General features: G+C 53.1%; 8 protein-coding genes across 8 annotated transcripts; 4 read left to right on the top strand and 4 right to left on the bottom strand.

Moving 5' to 3' along the window:
- Positions 1-820: 820 nt before the first annotated feature.
- On the bottom strand, positions 821-1,597 carry J4E90_003089 (uncharacterized protein; the record flags this gene model as incomplete). The annotated part of the gene is made up of 3 exons (XM_051432662.1): positions 821-1,080; positions 1,140-1,208; positions 1,309-1,597. The coding sequence occupies 3 exons, from the start codon at positions 1,595-1,597 to the stop codon at positions 821-823; spliced, it is 618 nt and encodes a 205-aa protein (XP_051294084.1).
- A 467-nt stretch (positions 1,598-2,064) lies between these two features.
- On the bottom strand, positions 2,065-2,874 carry J4E90_003090 (uncharacterized protein; the record flags this gene model as incomplete). Its single annotated transcript, XM_051432663.1, has 1 exon — positions 2,065-2,874. One exon carries the CDS (start codon positions 2,872-2,874, stop codon positions 2,065-2,067), a length of 810 nt encoding a protein of 269 aa, XP_051294085.1.
- Positions 2,875-5,179: 2,305 nt separating this feature from the next.
- On the top strand, positions 5,180-6,145 carry J4E90_003091 (uncharacterized protein; the record flags this gene model as incomplete). Its single annotated transcript, XM_051432664.1, has 1 exon — positions 5,180-6,145. The coding sequence occupies one exon, from the start codon at positions 5,180-5,182 to the stop codon at positions 6,143-6,145; it is 966 nt and encodes a 321-aa protein (XP_051294086.1).
- A 2,260-nt stretch (positions 6,146-8,405) lies between these two features.
- J4E90_003092 (uncharacterized protein) lies at positions 8,406-10,093 on the bottom strand (the record flags this gene model as incomplete). Its single annotated transcript, XM_051432665.1, has 3 exons — positions 8,406-9,631; positions 9,685-9,796; positions 9,845-10,093. The coding sequence occupies 3 exons, from the start codon at positions 10,091-10,093 to the stop codon at positions 8,406-8,408; spliced, it is 1,587 nt and encodes a 528-aa protein (XP_051294087.1).
- A 1,491-nt stretch (positions 10,094-11,584) lies between these two features.
- Positions 11,585-12,193, bottom strand: J4E90_003093 (uncharacterized protein; the record flags this gene model as incomplete). The annotated part of the gene is made up of 1 exon (XM_051432666.1): positions 11,585-12,193. The coding sequence occupies one exon, from the start codon at positions 12,191-12,193 to the stop codon at positions 11,585-11,587; it is 609 nt and encodes a 202-aa protein (XP_051294088.1).
- Positions 12,194-13,274: 1,081 nt separating this feature from the next.
- J4E90_003094 (uncharacterized protein) lies at positions 13,275-16,092 on the top strand (the record flags this gene model as incomplete). Its single annotated transcript, XM_051432667.1, has 2 exons — positions 13,275-13,529; positions 13,579-16,092. The coding sequence occupies 2 exons, from the start codon at positions 13,275-13,277 to the stop codon at positions 16,090-16,092; spliced, it is 2,769 nt and encodes a 922-aa protein (XP_051294089.1).
- A 194-nt stretch (positions 16,093-16,286) lies between these two features.
- J4E90_003095 (uncharacterized protein) lies at positions 16,287-17,927 on the top strand (the record flags this gene model as incomplete). The annotated part of the gene is made up of 2 exons (XM_051432668.1): positions 16,287-16,294; positions 16,355-17,927. The coding sequence occupies 2 exons, from the start codon at positions 16,287-16,289 to the stop codon at positions 17,925-17,927; spliced, it is 1,581 nt and encodes a 526-aa protein (XP_051294090.1).
- Positions 17,928-17,964: 37 nt separating this feature from the next.
- J4E90_003096 (uncharacterized protein) lies at positions 17,965-18,279 on the top strand (the record flags this gene model as incomplete). Its single annotated transcript, XM_051432669.1, has 2 exons — positions 17,965-17,968; positions 17,999-18,279. 2 exons carry the CDS (start codon positions 17,965-17,967, stop codon positions 18,277-18,279), a joined length of 285 nt encoding a protein of 94 aa, XP_051294091.1.
- Positions 18,280-19,116: the final 837 nt, after the last annotated feature.

Raw genomic sequence — 19,116 nt, forward strand, 5'->3', positions numbered from 1 at the left:
TGCACCATGCTTGCCACATCTCACACAACGCATCCGATCTGCTCAATCAGGGTACCTAAAACTTCCTCATGCGACAACGACCCCTCTGCTCGTTCCATCCCCAAAGGCGGCACCAGAACCCCAACCTATCTGGCCGCATCCGTTGGCAGAAAAGAGGGTCCGCAACAGCATTCTCTCACGTGACACATATCTGCATGCAACCATTACTTTTTGTGACACCATTTCTTCTTCGCCTTCACGCCTCACATCACACCCATCACCCTGATCCTCCCCGCGGAGCATAACCACGATGCCGGCCAGTATCGGCCTAACAAACAGGGTAATCTCCAGATAAATAGGACCAACGTACTATCTGCCAGCCACACTGAACGATTTTTGTTTTGCACATTTGCTTTTCTCCACGATGTGCGGTGAAGCGTTGCCACGCGTTTGGTAACGAGAACAATAGTCGATCAACATTGTCTAGGTAAGCGAGAGTGACAGAAAACGCTCGCGTAGAAGGAGGGTAGGACCGAAAGAAACGGTACGTTAGTATTCAGCGAGCGGTTGGGGAACCGTAGTTCATGTCGCCACGCTAGGTTTTGGGTACGAACATGTGAGACTTGGCAGAGACGTGAGAGGGATACGACAGTGGCGTCTGGCTTGCATGTTCCCTCTTTTTGAGCAGGCGCAAAGGAACAAAAAAACAAGATCACGTCCGAAAGCGTGTGACATGGGAAAACGTTGTTTGATGCATTGGCTTTTTTGGATGTCTCGTTCCTTAGCTTCATGCTTTCTCCGCACTTTCATCTCAAGCCACCACGCACGTCTTTTCAGCTTCTTATCCAATCTCCATTTCGTCTACCGCGGCTGCAGCTCGCTCTTTTCTAATGGCATCTTTCTTTGCTCTCCGTGCGGCTGCTCTTGACATGCCCTTGCCACTGCCGATCTTGCGGTACGCGTCCAAGGACATGCCTATGCGCTCCGCGGCTGCCATCTGGGCTTGCAGTGTCTTGTCTTCCGATATGTCCATCTTGGGGTTAGCCACTTTTCTTTCTTTGCGTGCTTGCATCCTGGCGAGATTCTGGCGGGTGCGTTTGTCTAGACAAGGTTTAGCATGACGGTGGAGTGGACGTTTGAGGGTCTGTTGGAGAACTCACTCATTTTCTTGCCCACGGGGTCGGAATCAATGGCCATAGTTTGGTCGCCGTTGGCTTGCTGGACCGGGCCTGCATCTTGTTAGACTCGCTCACCCCGGTCGCACGTGCCAAAAGCAAGTGCGCGTGGGATCAATAGACGTTAGATCGTCATATCTACCACGTGACATACCACTCTGCAGGTCGGCTTGGGGCGTCGAGAAGGCGTCGCCCAAGACGTCGACTAACTCATCGGCCAATGCGCCCATCTTGCGTCGGTCCTTTTGCTTTTTCTTCTTTGACTTGGTCGCAGGCGCCTGGCCGTTTGCTCGCCTCGGGGAAGCGCTTCGCTGGCTCGTCTGTGATTGGTCGCTGTCGCTTGCATCTGAAAATTGTTCCTCGTCGCCCAACCTGAATCCTGTGTTTGCGACAACGGGCGTGTTCGCAGCGGCAGCGTCTGCTTCGGGCAAGGTGGGCGCCATGTTGCTTTGTGGACTGCCGAATTGAGGATAATGCAGATGCAAAGGTTGGCTGGACATCAGAAAAGGTAAGAGCAAGGGATCGGCAGAAGGTTTATCCGGCGCATGTGATTTGTCCGTCGGTGTGTATTATCGAGTACCAATGCTGTGTCGCTCCATGCGCTCTATCATCTACCTCATCGTCCGCCTTTTGAGGAGTAAACTGTAAACTGCTATGCACAATGCCGCCCAGAACGCAATTGGAAAGAATGTAATGACGCGCAGGATTGACGGCCTAAAGTGTGAGGGAATATGGCCCCGCAGCGGGGATGAGAAGAGGAAGGTACAGTTAAGGAAATTCGTGAGTCGTGAATGCATGTCCAAGCACCCGTTCCGGCGGCCGACCAGGCCAGTCCTTTGCGCCCAACTCCAATGCCAAGCCCTGTCTAGCTCTTGATACCAACTCCAGTCCAAGCAAATGTGATGCGACGCTACTCGTCATCGTCAACAAAGAAACCCCAGAAGAGCACTTCCTCGTTCTCCCGGCCCCGCAGACAGCCGCCGTAGACGTCCGCGCACATCTCGATGGGCACCTCGAGCTTGATGCAGCCGTTGCCGAGGAAGGTGAAGAGCAGCCACGAGTCGTATTCGGGAAAGGTGCCGTCGTCATCAAACTTCCGGCTGCGTATGCCGCGGTTCTGTAACGAGGGCGTGGTGGGCAGGCGGAACGTGTGGTAGGGCAGCGTCTCCTCCGAGTCGGCGACGAAGAAGGCGTCGTTGAGGGCGAGTTCGACGGTGACGTGGGGCGGCGAGGGGGTCTCGGGCAGACTCAGCGTGTCTTTGTGGAAGCGCAGGGTGCCGAAGCGCAGCTCCGTGGGCTGGCCGAGGAGGTCGAAGAGCTCGGTGGAGTAGAGGCGGAAGTAGCCATTGTGCAGGCTGCCCAGGTCGCTCTCGTCGTCGACAGCGCGGCCGCTGAGCGAGAGGCTCTGCAGCTGGTCCTCGACGCGCTTGCCCTCGAGTTCGGCAGCGTCGAGCGACCGGCGGATGTACTTGGGGGTGTACTGGTTGCTGAGGTCCGAGATGGCCAGCCGGCAGGCCTCGCGGCGGATCTCGTCGCGCCGGGCGGTGCTCTTGGGCGTGGTCACGTCGTCGGCGGCGGGGTCCTCGAGCGAGCGCAGCAGCCCCGTCTCGAAGCCCTGGACGAGCTCCTCGAACTCGCGCATCACCCGGGCGAGGGGAGACGAGGCGAGATGGGCGGGTTTGGCGTCGCGGGCGACTGCAGTGCTCTCCAGTACGGCCATTGGAGGCGTGCGCGGCCAGGACGTGGCTGCGGCGCAGGGTGGTGCGTGTTAGTAGGCGGCAGTTGCTGGACGCGGTGGACGCGGCGGACGAGGCTCCTGGGGGCGGAGAGGGGTGTGCAGCTCCGGCTGGCACAGCAGTCGAGGCAATTGCGGTCGGCCGTGTCGTGGTGGGCGTCGGGGGATCGGCCGTTAGTCGTGAGGGAAAGGCGCAAAACAACAACAACAGGACAGTGTCGCAGCAGACGGGCTAGTGCATCAGGAGACAAAGAAGGTCGGGACCTCGAGGGAGGGACCGAAGTTTTGCTCGCGGCTCCAAAGCTGCCAAGAGTGCTGGGTAGATGCTTCCCTCTTCCAGCCCACCGGCTAGCGCGACTGCATCCAATAGGTCAGGCCTGGCCCTCCACGGCGATGCGCTGCGAAGGGGCTTCAGCGTGCGACGGCCCAAGACTGCACGCTGCCCCAGCGGTTAACCGTCGCCTATGCCCCATGGCGAGCGCTAACTCTTGCTTCTGCTCAACAGTCGCTGTGCGCGCGCCGCTTGTAGCAGACTGACCCAGCCCAGTCGCTCGCTCGACTTGATGCAACCTGCGAACCGCCTGGTTGGTACCCAATCAGACGCGACTGACCCGGACCTGTTATAAAGACTGGGGCGGCACTGAACGGCCCGAACATTCGAGACAACCGCTCAGCACTCACCAGCATGACCGCCCGCCTCATACAGAGAAAAGACTAGACGGATCGTGCAGCCTACTCCAGATCTCATCAAGGGAAGAACATGCAACGTATTGATCCAACGTCAAAGTAGGCTCTGGGGTAGTTAATCATCTCATAGCATGCTAGATTGCAGTGAGCCTAGCCTACGACTAGCATAACACGACTACTGTAGGCTTGGCTTCGGCATGCCGATCTCTCACCCCACGCGGCTTCCCTGCCGCTGCCCTCACTCTTACTGTTGATTGTTGATGGTTCCTCATCCGGCCTGGCGCGCCTGCCACAGTCGCATCGCCACTTCCTCGACCACTCCTCGCCCACTCCTCGCCCTCTTCCCAGCCCAGCCTTCTTCGTCAGCAATCTATCCTCTGACCATCTCGTATTGATGACTGGTCATGGGCGCTCGTCGGCCTGCTTTCCTCGCGCGAACCATCACCATGTCTGCTCTCCTCACACCCCGTAATTGCACCAGGGAGCCCAGTCCACGCTCTCGGCTTTACACACGCCTGTCGGCACTTTGTACCTGCCTCGACGTCTTATGCGACCTCAGATGATGTACATGTGCAACCACGCTGCGACCTGGAACCCCCGCAATTCGCCATTTGCCGTCACTACGTCACTGCTGACCGTTCCCACCGAACCCGTACAGACATCCAGCGTAGTCATAGCGGTGAGACATTTGCCCGCATCCCGCGCCTGATTACACCTCCTCGACATACACCTGCTCACCTGCCTGCACATCAATGCTTCATCCTTCGCGGAGCATCGACGCCGATCCAACATCGCCGCTTACCGTCAGATGGGGGCTCCAGACCGAGAAATCAGCCCACCTCCCTGGCTCCAGTCGTTCCTCCCCGCCTCTCCGGGCCTGCCTCGGCTTCTTACGTGATACTCCGGCCTACCAGGGTGCATGCCTAGACCGATGTGTCCGACGACACCAGGCAGGGCTGTCCGTGAGAAGTGCCTGAGGCTGCAGTGAGGCATACAATCTGGCCTTGCTAAGATCATGAAGTCGATGTTCGTTCCACGGAAAACTGTCATGGAGGGCAGGTGAAGTGCTACACCGCTTACGGTGTCTGGTTTTGTTTCATTTGGAGAACAGTACGTCTCGCATGCTGGTATCGATGTCAAAATTCTCCTTTCACACATCGTTCGTTGATCCATGATGTCAAATCGAAAACTTTGCCGATCTGTTCATTGTTTCGCAGCACATGCAGCACTCTACAAAATACTGGGCTCTCACAATCATCTCTCCCTTGATCACAGGTAGCTTGGTAGCGTGTGCGGTCGTGGGCCATGGCCAACCTTAGCAATGCAAGGTCGTTGTGGCATTTGTCTCATCCTTCGTCGCTTCCACACTGCTCGCGACTCCAAGCGTCGAGGGAGAGGCGGAGGAACTCTGGTGGACCAGCGAGCAGGAACCAAGGTGAAGCAAGCCTACCCATCTCCCAACACCATCATCCTTCGTTCTGCACACCAATATCATCCACAAAGCTATCGTCAACGAGCCCATCTTTATCAAAATCTTAACATGCAATCAGTCTACGGTTTTATCAGGTATACATCTCGCTCACCTGTTCCTCAAACCGCCAGTATGCCTTCAGCCAACGGTTCCGTTGCGCCCACACCGCGTTCACCTCCAATCGTCTCGTCCCCAACCTTCGCCGGCCCGTCAAATTTCTCATCCAATCATAAAGGCAAAGGAAAGGCCCCTATGACCAACGACACCAGCAATGGTACCAGCAATGACAACACCAACGGCAACAGTATTTGCAACAGCAAAGTCTACACTGCAAGCCACGGCAGCAGCAATGGCGACAGCAATGACAACAGCAATGACAACAGCAATGACAACAGCAATGACAACAGCAATGACAACAGCAATGACAACAGCAATGACAACAGCAATGACAACAACAATGACAACAGCAACGGCAGTAGCAACGGCAGTAGCAACGGCAGTAGCAACGGCAGTAGCAACGGCAACAGCAAAGGCAACAGCAATGACTACACTCCAAGCTACGGTATCGGAAACTTGACGGAATACCTCATCGACGTCAAGACGCTCACCAAGCTCTGCGACCTCGGCGTATCAGAAGCCGCTCAGCTCGGAGCCTTTCTCACCGAGCGCTACAAATCCCTGAACGAAAAGCAAACCCGCCGCATGGCAGCCGCCGAAAAGATCATTGACGAAGTCGAGACAATGAAAGAAGGGCACAAAGTTTTCGACAACAACGTCGTCAACCACTACGATCACTTCGTCAGTGAACTGCAGGAAGCTGAGACCGCCATGTACGACGGAATCAAGGTAGCCATGTATACAGATGCCGCGAAGAGCGCAAAGCTGGCCCGAGAGAACTCCGAGCTCGCCAGGAATTTGCACAAAAAGATCGAAGGGTTGGATGGTGAGTATAAGGCCAAGAAAGACGAGATTGTGGCTGCGAGGGATGAGATGATTGATATCCTTTACGGTGCTGTTATGCGGTGCATCTTGGTGGGTTCTGGTGCTGGCGTGGGTGAGAATGATAAGGGTAAGTTGTTGAGTTTGTTCAAGCGCTGAAGACACTGGGTTGGGCTGAGTGTTTTTGCGAGGCTTATTTGGTATGGCAGTTTGAATATACACTGCCAATTGTTTCGCTGGCTTACGGCCGGATACGGGCACAACCCAGGAATGCAGTGATTAGTTCCATAAAGCCAAACTTTTATAACTCGTGGTAAGGTATCGAAGAGAAGCATGCCGCTGTTTACATAGGCTTCTGCGACGATACACTGGAGTCGCCTACCTAGACTTGTTGCGATGCGTCCATCTTCCTTGCCAGATCGCCCGGGGGCGTCACAACATTTGCGCTTCACTTCAATCAGGCCCGCGGGCACTCAAGCGCTATCGCGGATGATCAGGCTGCGCTAAGCTAATCAGGCCGAGTTCTGCTGCCTTCCTAAGCCACCACCATGCTGCCCCTCCACCAAGGCTCCGCCACGATTAGCAAAAGCAAAACTCGTCATGTCCTGCTACGCACGACCTAGACATACACTACACCCCGTGTCTCCTTCAAACTGCTCGCAAACGATAATTTGATGTTGTCACTTTGTAACCTGCCTGGGGATTTGGGCTCCTGACGAAGGACACGACTGTAGTCTCTCATCGCCGTAGACGACAATAGCAGGAGCCCTGGTAGCCCTTGGAGGAGTCGGAATGAGTGCGCCAGTAAGTAGACCGTTATCTTAAGTACACTTTGAGCGAAGCTGATCCCGGAAGGTTCGCGCAGGTGGTACCAAAGGCAAAAAGCTGCCCGTCATCGAGTCGCCTAATAGATTTCGCCTCCAAGCACTAGATACCTCGACGCAGCAAATTCGCCTCATAAAGCTACATCTGAATCGAGACGGCCCCCCTGCATGCGATAGACGAATCTTCGAGTTGAGTAGCGCCCCACCCTTTGTTGCTCTCTCGTACACATGGGGTCCACCGTCACCACAGTTCGATATCCTGGTCGACGGCGAACCTCTCAGCATAAGAGTGAACTTGTTCCGGTTCTTTAAAACCTATTTACTGGCTGCAAAGAGATCTTGGCCGCCGAATCCTATAAAAGCCGATTACCTGTGGATAGACCAGGTCTGTATCGACCAGTCCAGCATAAGCGAGCGAAACCATCAAGTGGGAATGATGGCATCAATCTATTCAAGGTGCTCTGGGACCATCATTTGGCTTGGAAAATTCCCTGACTACCCCAATGCTCCGCTCGTGCTTAGGAACTCGAAAGCACATGACTACGGCAGTACGACAAAACCCTCAGAGGTATCTCGAGCTTTGGCAGCTGTATCAGGAAATGAATACTTCGACCGACTTTGGATCGTGCAGGAAGTTGTTCTGTCGACTCAGAGGAAGGTTCTATGCAGCCATCATACAGCTGGTCCGGTCTGGATAAACTGGGATCGATTGTGTGTAGAAGCTAAGACCTACCCTCAACACATCTCTTCGACAGCCGCAAAATATTTACTGGACAACCATGATCAAGGAAACCCAATGACCCTCATCTACGCCATCAAGGCATTCATCCGAAATGATTGTCAGAATCCTCGCGATAAAGTGTACGGGTTGATGGGACTAGTGAAAAAAGAACAGCGACTTACGATCGACTATAGAAAGTCCCTTCAGCAAATCTTACTTGATATCATGACCATATTTTATGCGGACTTCATCCAGGGAGAGTCTCGATCTTATGATGAGGGTCTCCACGCATTAATCGACTTGGGGAGGAATTGGGGTATAATGACTAGAAGCTTGGATGCATTTCTTTACGACACCTGGGTCAAGACAGCTCACGATAAGCGTCAAGGCTTCAGTAGCGAAGAATATGACTATCCCCATATTCGTGCAATGGGAACCGCTCTGAATCAGAGCATCAAACCACAGAGGAAAGAATTGCTTCCCTGGTACACACTCTCAGGACCAGGTTCACCCAACTTAAAGCTGAGTGAGTGGACATCAACAACGGACTGCTGGTGGTATGAGGCCGACGGCTTCGCCTACGAGATATACGGCTTGATAAGTACAACATCTCGCACTGACTGTAGGAACATAGCGGCCGGGTATTATGGGAAAAGAATTGGGAAAGCACGAACATAGTGGAAAGCCTATTATCGCTCCCGCCTTGTGCAGCTGGACGTCGTCTAAGATGAAGCGGATGATACTTGCTGCATACATATGGATGCGATAGCGCTGAATCTGATCGGCGATGGTTTGTATACGACTGGAACGGCTATGGATGATTATTTGCGAAAGGTTAGGCTTCTTGTTGATGGCGACGGTTGGCGCCACAGCCTTAGACATTGTTGCCTGTCGCAACACCCCAGAAGTAAGCCGCCCACGAACCGGCTACCAAGAATAACAGGGCGACAAACAACGACAAGCTGATTTTCCTGTTCCTCACACCGGCAGAGCCACACTCAAACTCCTTCCTCCGCACGTTGATGACCTCGCCCTTCCTGATGCGCTGGCGCCTAGTCCACTGGAGATGCCCAAGATCGCTCGTCCAGAAGCAGCCGACGAACATGCTCACAGCCACCACAACTGAGCAAGCCGAAAGTACAACATATACGATGACAACATTATCGTAAGAATTGTCGTCTCGATCCTGGATCACGCCCGTGATAATACGGATGATGATGGACATGGCGTTATTAACGGCGATCTTGACAGCATAGCCAGAGCCGAAGACCTCTTGGTACCACATGGACGTGCGAATCGAGTCGATTATGACAGTCGGGCCAAACATGGATGCGACACCGTAGATACCGAATGAAGCTGCGGTGCCAGCGTATGTTGGACCCCACGTGGCCAGGCACATGGATAGGAGCATGCCCAAGCCACAGACAAGCATCAGGGAGATGCGATTGCCCAGAATGTCCACGAAGATGCCAATGATTGGGACGAGGAAGAAGCCTAAATACTGTGCCAGGGAGGAGTACCAGCCAGCCTTGACGGCATCCATATCGAAGCGCTGCTCAGCGAACTCAGTCGCGTTTTGGGCAAAGACGGAGGCGGTGCTGGTCTGGAAGAGGGAGAATGCAACAATGCTCCAGAAAGTCCATGGCAGTCGCAGAACCTTTCCAAACTCGAACTTCTTGTTGTTCTCCGTAAGCTGTTCTCCAGTCGCAGGATCGGCCGTGCCAGTATACTTCTTCCCACACCATCGCGTGAAGAACCAGTACAGGAGAGTGGTAACATTGGTGAAGAGGTTCATGAACACAGCAACCCAGTACACCCAACTGAAGTCGCCAGTGTTCTTCGCAATGACGTTCGCCGTAGCCTTTCCGACAAAGGATCCAATCTTGCCGATGCCGAGTTCGAAGCCCAGGGTCGATGCGAAGCCATTGGAAGGTGCGAACCAGGAGCTGAAGACCTTGTACTGGGCGACTTGCGTGGCTATGTCGCCGAATGCCTGGACGATGGATCCGAATATCATGAATTTGTATGAGCGGACGGTGGTGGCGGCTGCGATGAAGATGGCGCCGATGCTGTAGATGGCGTTACCCCAGAGCATGGCACCTACAAGGTTTTCTGTCAGCGTCGACGTGACGTAAGAGGTGAGGGAGACGAACTTGCACCACCAATCCTATCTGTGACAAGACCGCTGACAAGAATCAGGGCTGTCTTCATGAAGTCCTCGCTGGCTTCCAGCACGGAGTACTGCGCGTTGTTGATATGTAGTTCCTTCTCAATGTTAGCTGAGTACCCATAACAGCAATCATGTAATCATACCTTTTTCACCGTACTCTTCATCGCCCCAGTAACACCACTACTCCAATGCGACCCAAACCCCGTTGCCGTAACTAAAAGGATAGCAATAAGCTTCATCTTCAGCGGAATCGCCTCGCTCTTATCGCTGCCACCCCGCCCCTCAGACGACGCATCACTGCAAGCAACGACATCTGCAACCTTCTTCTCGGACTCAGTCGGCCTCTGGCCCTCATTGTCTACCGACCTCACAGAATCGGGTCGTCCAGCCATCATCCCTCCTTATCGCAGGTGAAAGATGATCTGATAAAACAAGAGATATGTCTGCGTTAAGACGGCGCCTACGACCCCATTTTAGTACTGCCGAACGGGAAAGGAAAATCTCGACATGGCTCCGCTTCAGGGCAAAGACGGGTCCCTTTGCGGGCCGTTTTGGCTTGGTAGCATCAAGATGTAGGTTGGGTCCACTGTGTGAGACTGTGCGTCTTCGTATACGCCGAAGGCCTGATACCACCGGGAGATTACCGTGATGGGTGCGATATCGCATTGTTGGGTTTGTATGGTCACTTGGTTGTCATGTTTTCGATGTGTCTACGAAGAACGACCTTGGCATTTGTTTGGACTACAAGAGCTTTGCCCACGAGTCTTCTTAGACTGTTGTTCTTGTCTGAACTTTCCAGGAGTCGCGGGCACAGTTCTGTATTCGGGAAGCACGAAGACCGACTCACCACGCCAATCCCAAGAAGGAAAAGTGCAGAACAGAGACTTTTATCAGATCATCTTATCAGGCCGAAGATTAGATCCAGCCCCCGAAGAACCAACGCTACCAAATCATCGTGGGTCACCGGGAGAACGCTTATCATTCTTCTACATGGAGCCCATACAGCTACTAGAAAGCTACCTCTACCAAAAATCTCAAGCATGTCCGAGCACAAACAACCTCAAACCCCACACGCGGCAGCAGCGCAGGAGCCTGGGAACAATTCGGCGTCGCCCTCACTCACATCCAACCACCAAAACAGCATACCCTACGTCCGTTGTGGTGAAATGCCCCCTGACCCCTCCTAAAAAGTTGCTGGCCCTGTGCGACCAGGTAGATTCGCGATCTACAACGCGCCGTTTGAATCCTTCGGACAAGCAAGTCTGTACTGTAGGTGTGCAGAAGTGCTATGTAGGGTATGTGTATTTGGTGGATGGAATGAGTGAGGTGTTTCTGATCTAGGCTTGTGACGGTGAGGAGAAGCGTGGGATGGAGCTTGTCTGCTGTGTCTGAGCCGGTGAGAGGGGACTGTGCGGATTGCGCGCTCTTGACGTGGCTGAGCGTCGTTCATGGCGAGGCGCAATGTTGTGCAGTCATTCTCTGGTGATAGTAGTCGGAAGGGGTGCGCGCGACTTGTAGGTGGGATCACTTTATAAAAAGCTTGGCAGGCGTACCATGGAACGTGACAACCCCGGTGGGCTCGGTACACTAAATATCACGCGCACGAAAGAGACAAGCCTGATTTTTGGAAATTCATTCCAATGGATTCGCTATGAATGCCTCAAAGCCTCATAGGCTCAAGTGTGGTATACGCCTTCCAGCGCCAAACGCCTTGCCAATGCCCATCCTCCCACTGCTCATGCTCGTATCAAAGAGACCTACTAGCAGTACCACTGTATACCCCTGCCCCCAGCTTGCGCCTCCGTCTAGTCCAAATCCTACAAGTGACGAGGCGGACGTCCTCCATATGTCATGTGCTCAAACGGATCGCTGGCGAGAACAACCTAAACCTCGCCTCTCAGCTTCCTCTCAATCTCGTCCCTCAAGTTGACAAGATCTTGCTCTGTTGCCTCGAACTCCAATCCTTGCTTGACCCACTGCTCTGCCTCGTCCAGTCTGCCCATCTCGAGCAGGCACTTGCCCCGCCTCCACCAGCCCTTGGCGTTGCCCACCTTCTTCATCTCCACACTAGCCTCTGCGTCCACTGCGCCCTCCGCCCAGTTCTTCAGTGCCATGTTTGCTTGTGCGCGGTTGCTGAGCAGTCCAGAGACCTCTTCCCTAACGAGACCTGATGGCTCCCATGCTGGGCGTGCGAGCGCCATGTCGATTGCGAGGGTGTAGAGCTTGCCCGCCTCTTCGGGCTTTCCTTTCCTGAACTCGGCGTTGCCCGACTCGCGCAGCTTGTTGATCTGGGCGGAACGCTTGGGGTTGACGGGGACAGGTGGCGGCGGTGTACCCGTGGGCGTTTCGACGTGCAGGAGATTTCTGTGGAGGTTGTTTAGGGCGTCGAGCTCGGTCTGGAGGGCGTTGCTGGTGCTTTGGGGTGCGGTGATGGTGCTGGTCTGTGGGTCCATCTCGAGGGGGAGGAGCGTGAAAGTGTCTGGTGACTCCATGATTGATGTGTGCTTGATTTATGTTGGAGTGGGACGTTTATGGGGCCGTAGCGATATGTGCGTGGGTAGAGGACAGGTTGGCGCAAGTAGTGGTTTGGTAGAGGGCCATGAGGACAGTTGGATAATTCCCCGGCGCTGTTATCGATAAGCCCCGTTGCGCGCTAACACGTGTCTTGTCGCTTTCATCTAACTTCACTCTCTCATCATATCCGACTGCCACCCATCACTCTCATCTCCATTAGTCTCAGGCCTTATTACGAGGACGTCGGAGTTATGATGCAACGACATCAATGTAAGGCTCTATGGCCACAGTGTTGCGATGCACGAACGCGTTCTTCGTTTGTTGACATCATCTACGCGTGCTACTTCCGGGCTTCTTGCCACTATCATGCTTCGTTGTCAGAACGTACCAGAAATCGTGAACTGGCTTAAGGGGGAGTGTATAAAGTTGCTGATCATACCAGATGAGCAAAGAGGAGATTCCGCAGTATCGGGAAGCGATGTATTGACGCGACTACCCGCGTACATGTGAGTGGACACTAAGTGGGATACTGGTAACTTATTATCTTCTGTATCAGTAAGTATCGCACGCTTCTCTCAGCTATTCTCTTGGTACATGAGTTTCGCCAGGACCGACGGTGTACTATCATTACGCTTGTCCAATACCCCCACGCACACATCTGGGCTGTCGAATGCTGCATCTTTAAGCGCCGTATCACCTTGTTTTTACGCTTTGCAGTAACCTTGGAAGCTTTGGAGGGCTCCTTCAGATCACGCCGCCATTTGGTCGTCTTCCTTGTAACACGCGTTTTCTCTAAGCAAGTTGGTTTGACACACATCAAGAAGACTACATGTGTTGCGTAAGCTAGCATGACTGGGATAGGCATATGCACGACGTTTTCTTCAGTAAGTGTGGCTCTGCGGCTGTCTCTTGTCTCCTAGTGCCCAAATTGTTTGCTAAGACCCACGTGACCACGCGCGCTTTCCTCCTCAGCTGTACCACCTCTGCCCCACCAATATCTTTCCCTCACCTCACCACGGGCCCAACATCAGCCAGTTCAACTGCCTGCGTACGCACAGCATGGCGAGATACACGGTCAAAGTCGCAGCGGGAGAGCGCAGAGCGAGCTTACTCGTTGTACTATCGCCATCTCAGCTCTGCTCAGCCTTACACGACAGGGTCGCGTCGCGCCTGCCAGCTCTGGGTCTCACCACCGTGGAGGCGGCTCAGGTTACGCTGCACTTGAACACAGAAGACGGGCCAATGCTGGATGTCGAGGATCTCCTGTCTGACGTCCTACTCAACGCCGAAGAGACTGTCTATGCAGTCGTCCATGTAAGGCCCCAGTAAATGCTTACATTCGACCGCTACTAACTTCTTCCAGCTGCACGAGGAGCAGCCCGGTCTATCACTACCATTAAGACTTGCTGCGTCGGACGCCACATCAAAGACGCTTCGCATTCGCGTCATCACTCCAGAATCGGCCCAGTCCGATACTGAAGCCATCCCCCCGATATCGATGCACGTGTCGACCAACTGCACTCTGAAACAGTTGAAAGGCCTCGTTCAAGAACATTTGGGTTTCCCCGCTGAGGACGGCGACTGTCCAGCGCTAGAGTGCAACTGCAGCCTGGCTCGACAGATCGACAACAATGCCATCTTCAACGTCAACGGATTCGGGGACTACGACCCTCTTCGCACAATTATCCTCGTTCACTCCAACAATGTAGTGGTCGCCATGCCTGTCGATAACATGACGCTTAGCACCATCCAGCAGTCAACCAGGGCGTATATGGAGCACACGCAGCACCACGATCTGGTCAACAAGCATGTAAATATCGTCAACGGTGTTGAGGATACAAGTATTCGGACCTCGGGAGACAAGTCATACCTCAAAGCTCCGGTTGTGGCCATCTGCTCGAAGCAATGCCATTCTCATCGCCAAGATCGAGAAGAGGATTCCGACGAGGACGAGGACGACGAGGATTCTGTAGCTCAGCGGGACCTAGTCGTTGATGTGCACACATCAGAGTGCCCACTTGAGATCACTGCACATAACGCCGACATCACGATCGAGGCCGCTGGGTTAGAAGATTGCGCCATCAATGGTGTACTCAACATATACGCTGTACGACGATGGACACTGGGCCAGAATGAGCGTATCGATCAAGGCAAAGCTGGTATTTTCAAGCAGTCGGAAGCTTGGAAGCATCATGCCGGTCAGACTGACCGTGGACTAGCTAACCTGCTATCCACATTGCGCGTGTTCACCGAGCTCACCTCAAACGGCAGCATGGAGGACGAGCGACGAGACGCTGTGATCCACATGGTTCACGTCCTGACACAATTTCCTCCTGCCATCCGAGCAGCACATATCTTAATGCGCGGCGAGACCCCAGGACTTCCGGAACGCGCTGCGCTGGCACAATGTCTTTACGAGGTCTTGAAGAATGTTGTTCCGCTTCAAACTATCCGCTCCGACCCGAAGCGGTTCTTTGAAGGAACTCGTCTGCTATTCGGTCTCATATTGGAGAAAGCCAAACAGATGAAGATCACCAACGAGGATGCCCGGCTATCGTATATTGACATGAAAGTTTACGACCTGCGGAACCTGACCACGATGCAGCCCGTATTGTCACAGCCAGTGCAGACAACATCCGGTCTCGTCGACGCGGGGTTCCACGAGGCTTTTGTTAAACAGGGACTTTTGTGCTGGACGGATGGAGTCAGCTCGAAGAGAACTTCGACATTCGATCAAACCTGGGACCGCATTGCTAAAGTGTCCGGCGGCACCAAAACCCAAGTCCTGGTGTTCAACTCCGATGTCGTCAGATCTAGCTCTCGCTATGTGGACGGTGGTGATGTCAACAAGATCATTTCGCCTGCGGAGTACGTCGATCTCACGTATCTGGCCAACCTCTGCAGCCGAAACCAACTGAGCGTCACACCACCTGCTAGTCTAGCTTCTGTCTCTGCTCCCGTCTTGACTCTAGACAGACATGGCTTTCTTGCGGTATACGTGGGCCGTGCCGCTTGTGCTGAGGCAGGGAGAGACATTCTCATGTTTCGACCGGGATGTGTCGAAGAAGAAGAAGCAGTGGACGTTTCTATCATCACTCAGTTGCTAGAGCCGATACTCGCCCAACGAAATGCTGACGGAACCCTTGTATTCGAGGCATATGGTGCAAACCATCGCACGATGACGACACCGGACGAACTGACAATGATATGTGTCGACGTAAGCTCAAGCATGCGAGAGCGTTGTGGTTTCAACGACGTGCAGATCAGCGAAGATGCCGAAGCAGAGATCCAACGATCGGTGCTGACCACCGCAGCCGCTTCCCAAACTCCAGCAGAAAACGTTGATTTTGAGTTACCCGATGTCGATACATTGAAAGAATATCTACAGTCTCACGAATCGTATACCGACTTTCTGGCCATCGTTGGCACGGGTAAAGATGACTACCACCGCCGTCAAAACGCTGAGAAGGTGCTTGAGATCCTTAAGCAACTTCACGATCAGCAGATAGGCGCAAAACGGGAAGAACTGGAACGTCTCGGGCAGCGAGCCAGCCAACAGTGGTTTCGAAACAAATCGGAATTGATCGATCGCGAGATCAACACTCTCAACAATCGGTCTCTACGTTTACAAAAGTACAAGAGTCTACTTTGTGCATGGCTGATTACTTGCCTCGGCAATGCGTCCGCGTCAGACCCATTAGTATGGACACCGGGCGATGGTGTGCCGAAGTTGTACAAGTCTCTTCCTCCAACGGACAGCCCCAAATTCGAGGTACCGCGCGATTTTCACTGTCCTATCAGTAATGATGTGATGCAAGACCCTGTATACACCGTGGATGGTTTTACATACGAGAGGAAAGAGATCGAACGATGGTAAGTGGATATCACGACTTCTTATCATGAACACTCTTCTCAGGAGTACACCCAAACATCTGCTGACATCTATTGTTCCACAGGCTTCGGACCAACGAACGATCACCGTTCACCAACTTGGTTCTTGCCAGCAATGACCTACGGCCTAACATGGAGAAGAAGGAGCAGATCGAGGCATATCTGAATTGCTCAGACATCATGGCAAAGTGTGCACAGCCTCGCAACACAACAGGGGTCTCTGCTCGCACCACCCGCATCGCCTTCAGAAGCCCACTCGAGACCCGATCAATGGATGTGCCCTACAATCTGAAAGCGGTGGACCTATGGGAAATCGCCTTCCGGTTGACCAAAGGCCGCTACACGAGCTATGAGCTACAACATCGGAACATCCGGGTTCAGGCTACCCAGGAACCTATCACGAGTATGATCAACACAGCTTACGAGGTGTTCATCTCGCCTCTAGAGCCGACAGTATCAAACAACAGCAGCGACGTCGAAGAGCTGTGCCTCGTCAAAGTTTACTGTTATACAAACTATCAGGACTGTGTTGTGTCGTACTGGCTACCCAAACACACTACGAACTCTGTATCATCCACGTTGTTCCGTTATTATCGCGAGAAATTCATGAACAAGTCGACATACCAAGTTGAGCAGCCTTTCGTATTCTGGAAAGGGCTACGGAACACTGGAGATGGCCACAAAACTGGTAGCACAGTGGATGATCACTGGAAGCCAATATCACGGTTCTTCAGTACCAGTACTTGTACTGGTAAACTGGAGAAAGAGGGTATGGTGGACGACCCTCTCAACGACGACAATTCCGATGATATCAACCGTCAAGCTACAGCAGGTGGCAACCTCCCATTGGTTCTCAAGATAGGCTTGGGAACGCAGCCATGGAATATTAGCAAGGCTCGTAATACACTGAACCGCTTGGACGTTTTGAAACAGATGTTCGATGCGTACGTAAATCGTCTGCTCGCATACAACTTCCGAGCACATCTTGGTTTGGTTACTTTCAGCACCAAGTCCTCCGTCTCGCAGAAGATCACCCACGCTGTTGAGAACTTCCGTCATAAACTCAACGATATGACTCCCGCGGGAGACACGGCCATCTGGGACAGCATTGCTCTCGCGCAGGACCAGCTTCAGGAGTACGCCAAGCAATACCCAAATGCGAAGCTGAGAATCATATGCATCTCCGACGGGGAGGACAACCGATCTACGAACAAGGCACATAGCCTACCGGCAAGTCTACTACGCGATGGCATCGTGGTTGACTCATTTTGTTTGGGGAAGGGAGTTAATAATGCCGATCTCAAGAGGGTTTCGTTCCTGACGGGTGGATACGTCTTCCAACCAAATAGTCTTGAAGAAGCTATGGCGATCTGTGAGATGGAACCCGTACTTTCCTTGTCAGAGCGTCCAGACATGTCTCACAAAGGTTCTATCCATCTCCGCACTTATCTCGCAAATCCAGATCCTTCCAACTTCCGCTTCGCTGAGCGCATGGGTAAGGTTGAGCAGATCAGCCGCGACGAGTTTCCAGAGCGCAAGAAGCATCCACAGCTCGCAGAGTCATTTGTGGAACTCGGTCATTTCAGCAGAAGCTCATCCAACAGTCGTACCGACGGCAATGTACGTCTGAGCAGAATTCATAATGAGATTCGTAACTCAGGCGCCAAGCCGCATCCGCATTACGACGTCTTCATCTGCGAATCGAACATGGGGCTCTGGAAGGTTGTCATGCAAGGTATGTCAACTGTTATTTCGTCTTCCAAGAAGATTTCCGTTGTCTTTACCAAACTTCGTACTAACTTGGATAGGTCCACCCGATAGTACATACTCCGGTGGTATTTTCCTCCTTTACTTGGAGATGGGTGATAAATACCCGATGTCACCACCAGAAGCACGCTTCATCACGCCCATCTACCATCCAAACATCAACCGTCATGGACGCATCTGCCATTCGATTCTAGACCGCAACTGGACACTAGACACTTCAACCAAAGACGTGACCGACACCATCTACTCGCTTCTGCTTGTGCCGGAGTTCAGCGACCCCATCAACACTGTCGTCACTCTCAACTACCACTGGGACGAGGTGCAGTTCAAGGAGGAGGCGCAGCGCCATATCGAGAAGCACGCAAGCAAGAGCAGGGCAACTTGGCGTAGCGAAATTGTCGGCTAAGGCTGGAAGGTGGCGGAGACGTTAGCGGAACAACAGAGGATATGTCTGGGGACGGAGAAGGAAAAATTGTCGAGCGAATGTAGCAACTGAGATTTGTTGCAGTGTAGGTATGAAATCAAGAACGATATAGTTCGTCGTTTACCTCTAAGTTGTCAAGATGTTGATGACTATGTTCGTGTCACGTTGACGTCGCTGAATGAGCAGCCAGCCCCGAGCTTACATTCTGCTTCCAACATTGCATCTACCGACTCACCGTTCAAGGCTCCATGTTGTTTATCGCATGGACACGAAGGCTGACATTTCAGCAATATAGTCTCGTCGCTTGATCGGGTATGCAGCACGATATGCAGCGTTATAACCGGGCGAATCAGCATCGATGTCTTAGTCCAGCCACTGTCGCCAGGGGAGCGGGAGCTAGGGAACATATGCATCAAATGTTACGCGAACGAATCTTCTCTCACCATCTTGTTGGAAAGAGGAAGCAGACTTATCTAACGCCTTGGTCGACCCGGGCGGGCTAATCGCCTTGCATTGATTGCGCTCTGTGCCTGCATATCCGGCGATATTGGCAGGTCAACAACCATCGGTCAACGTGAATAGGAAGAGAGCTGATACTTGAGCTCGGCTTTAGCCATTGTTACAAACTGGATACCTTTTGGCTCAATTTCACTTTCGCATCATCCATCATGGCTCCCCTTCGCTCAATCATTGCGGCTGTAGCTCTCTGTGCGACAGCGGTAGTGGCAACGTCAATCGACAACAAGACCTATGAGTACATCGTCGTAGGCTCTGGACCTGGCGGTGGACCGCTTGCATCCAATCTCGCTAGAGCCGGTC

The sequence above is a fragment of the Alternaria incomplexa genome (genome assembly GCF_024043165.1).
Source record: "Alternaria incomplexa strain BMP 0042 chromosome Unknown scaffold_3, whole genome shotgun sequence".
NCBI classification, from domain to species: domain Eukaryota; kingdom Fungi; phylum Ascomycota; class Dothideomycetes; order Pleosporales; family Pleosporaceae; genus Alternaria; species Alternaria incomplexa.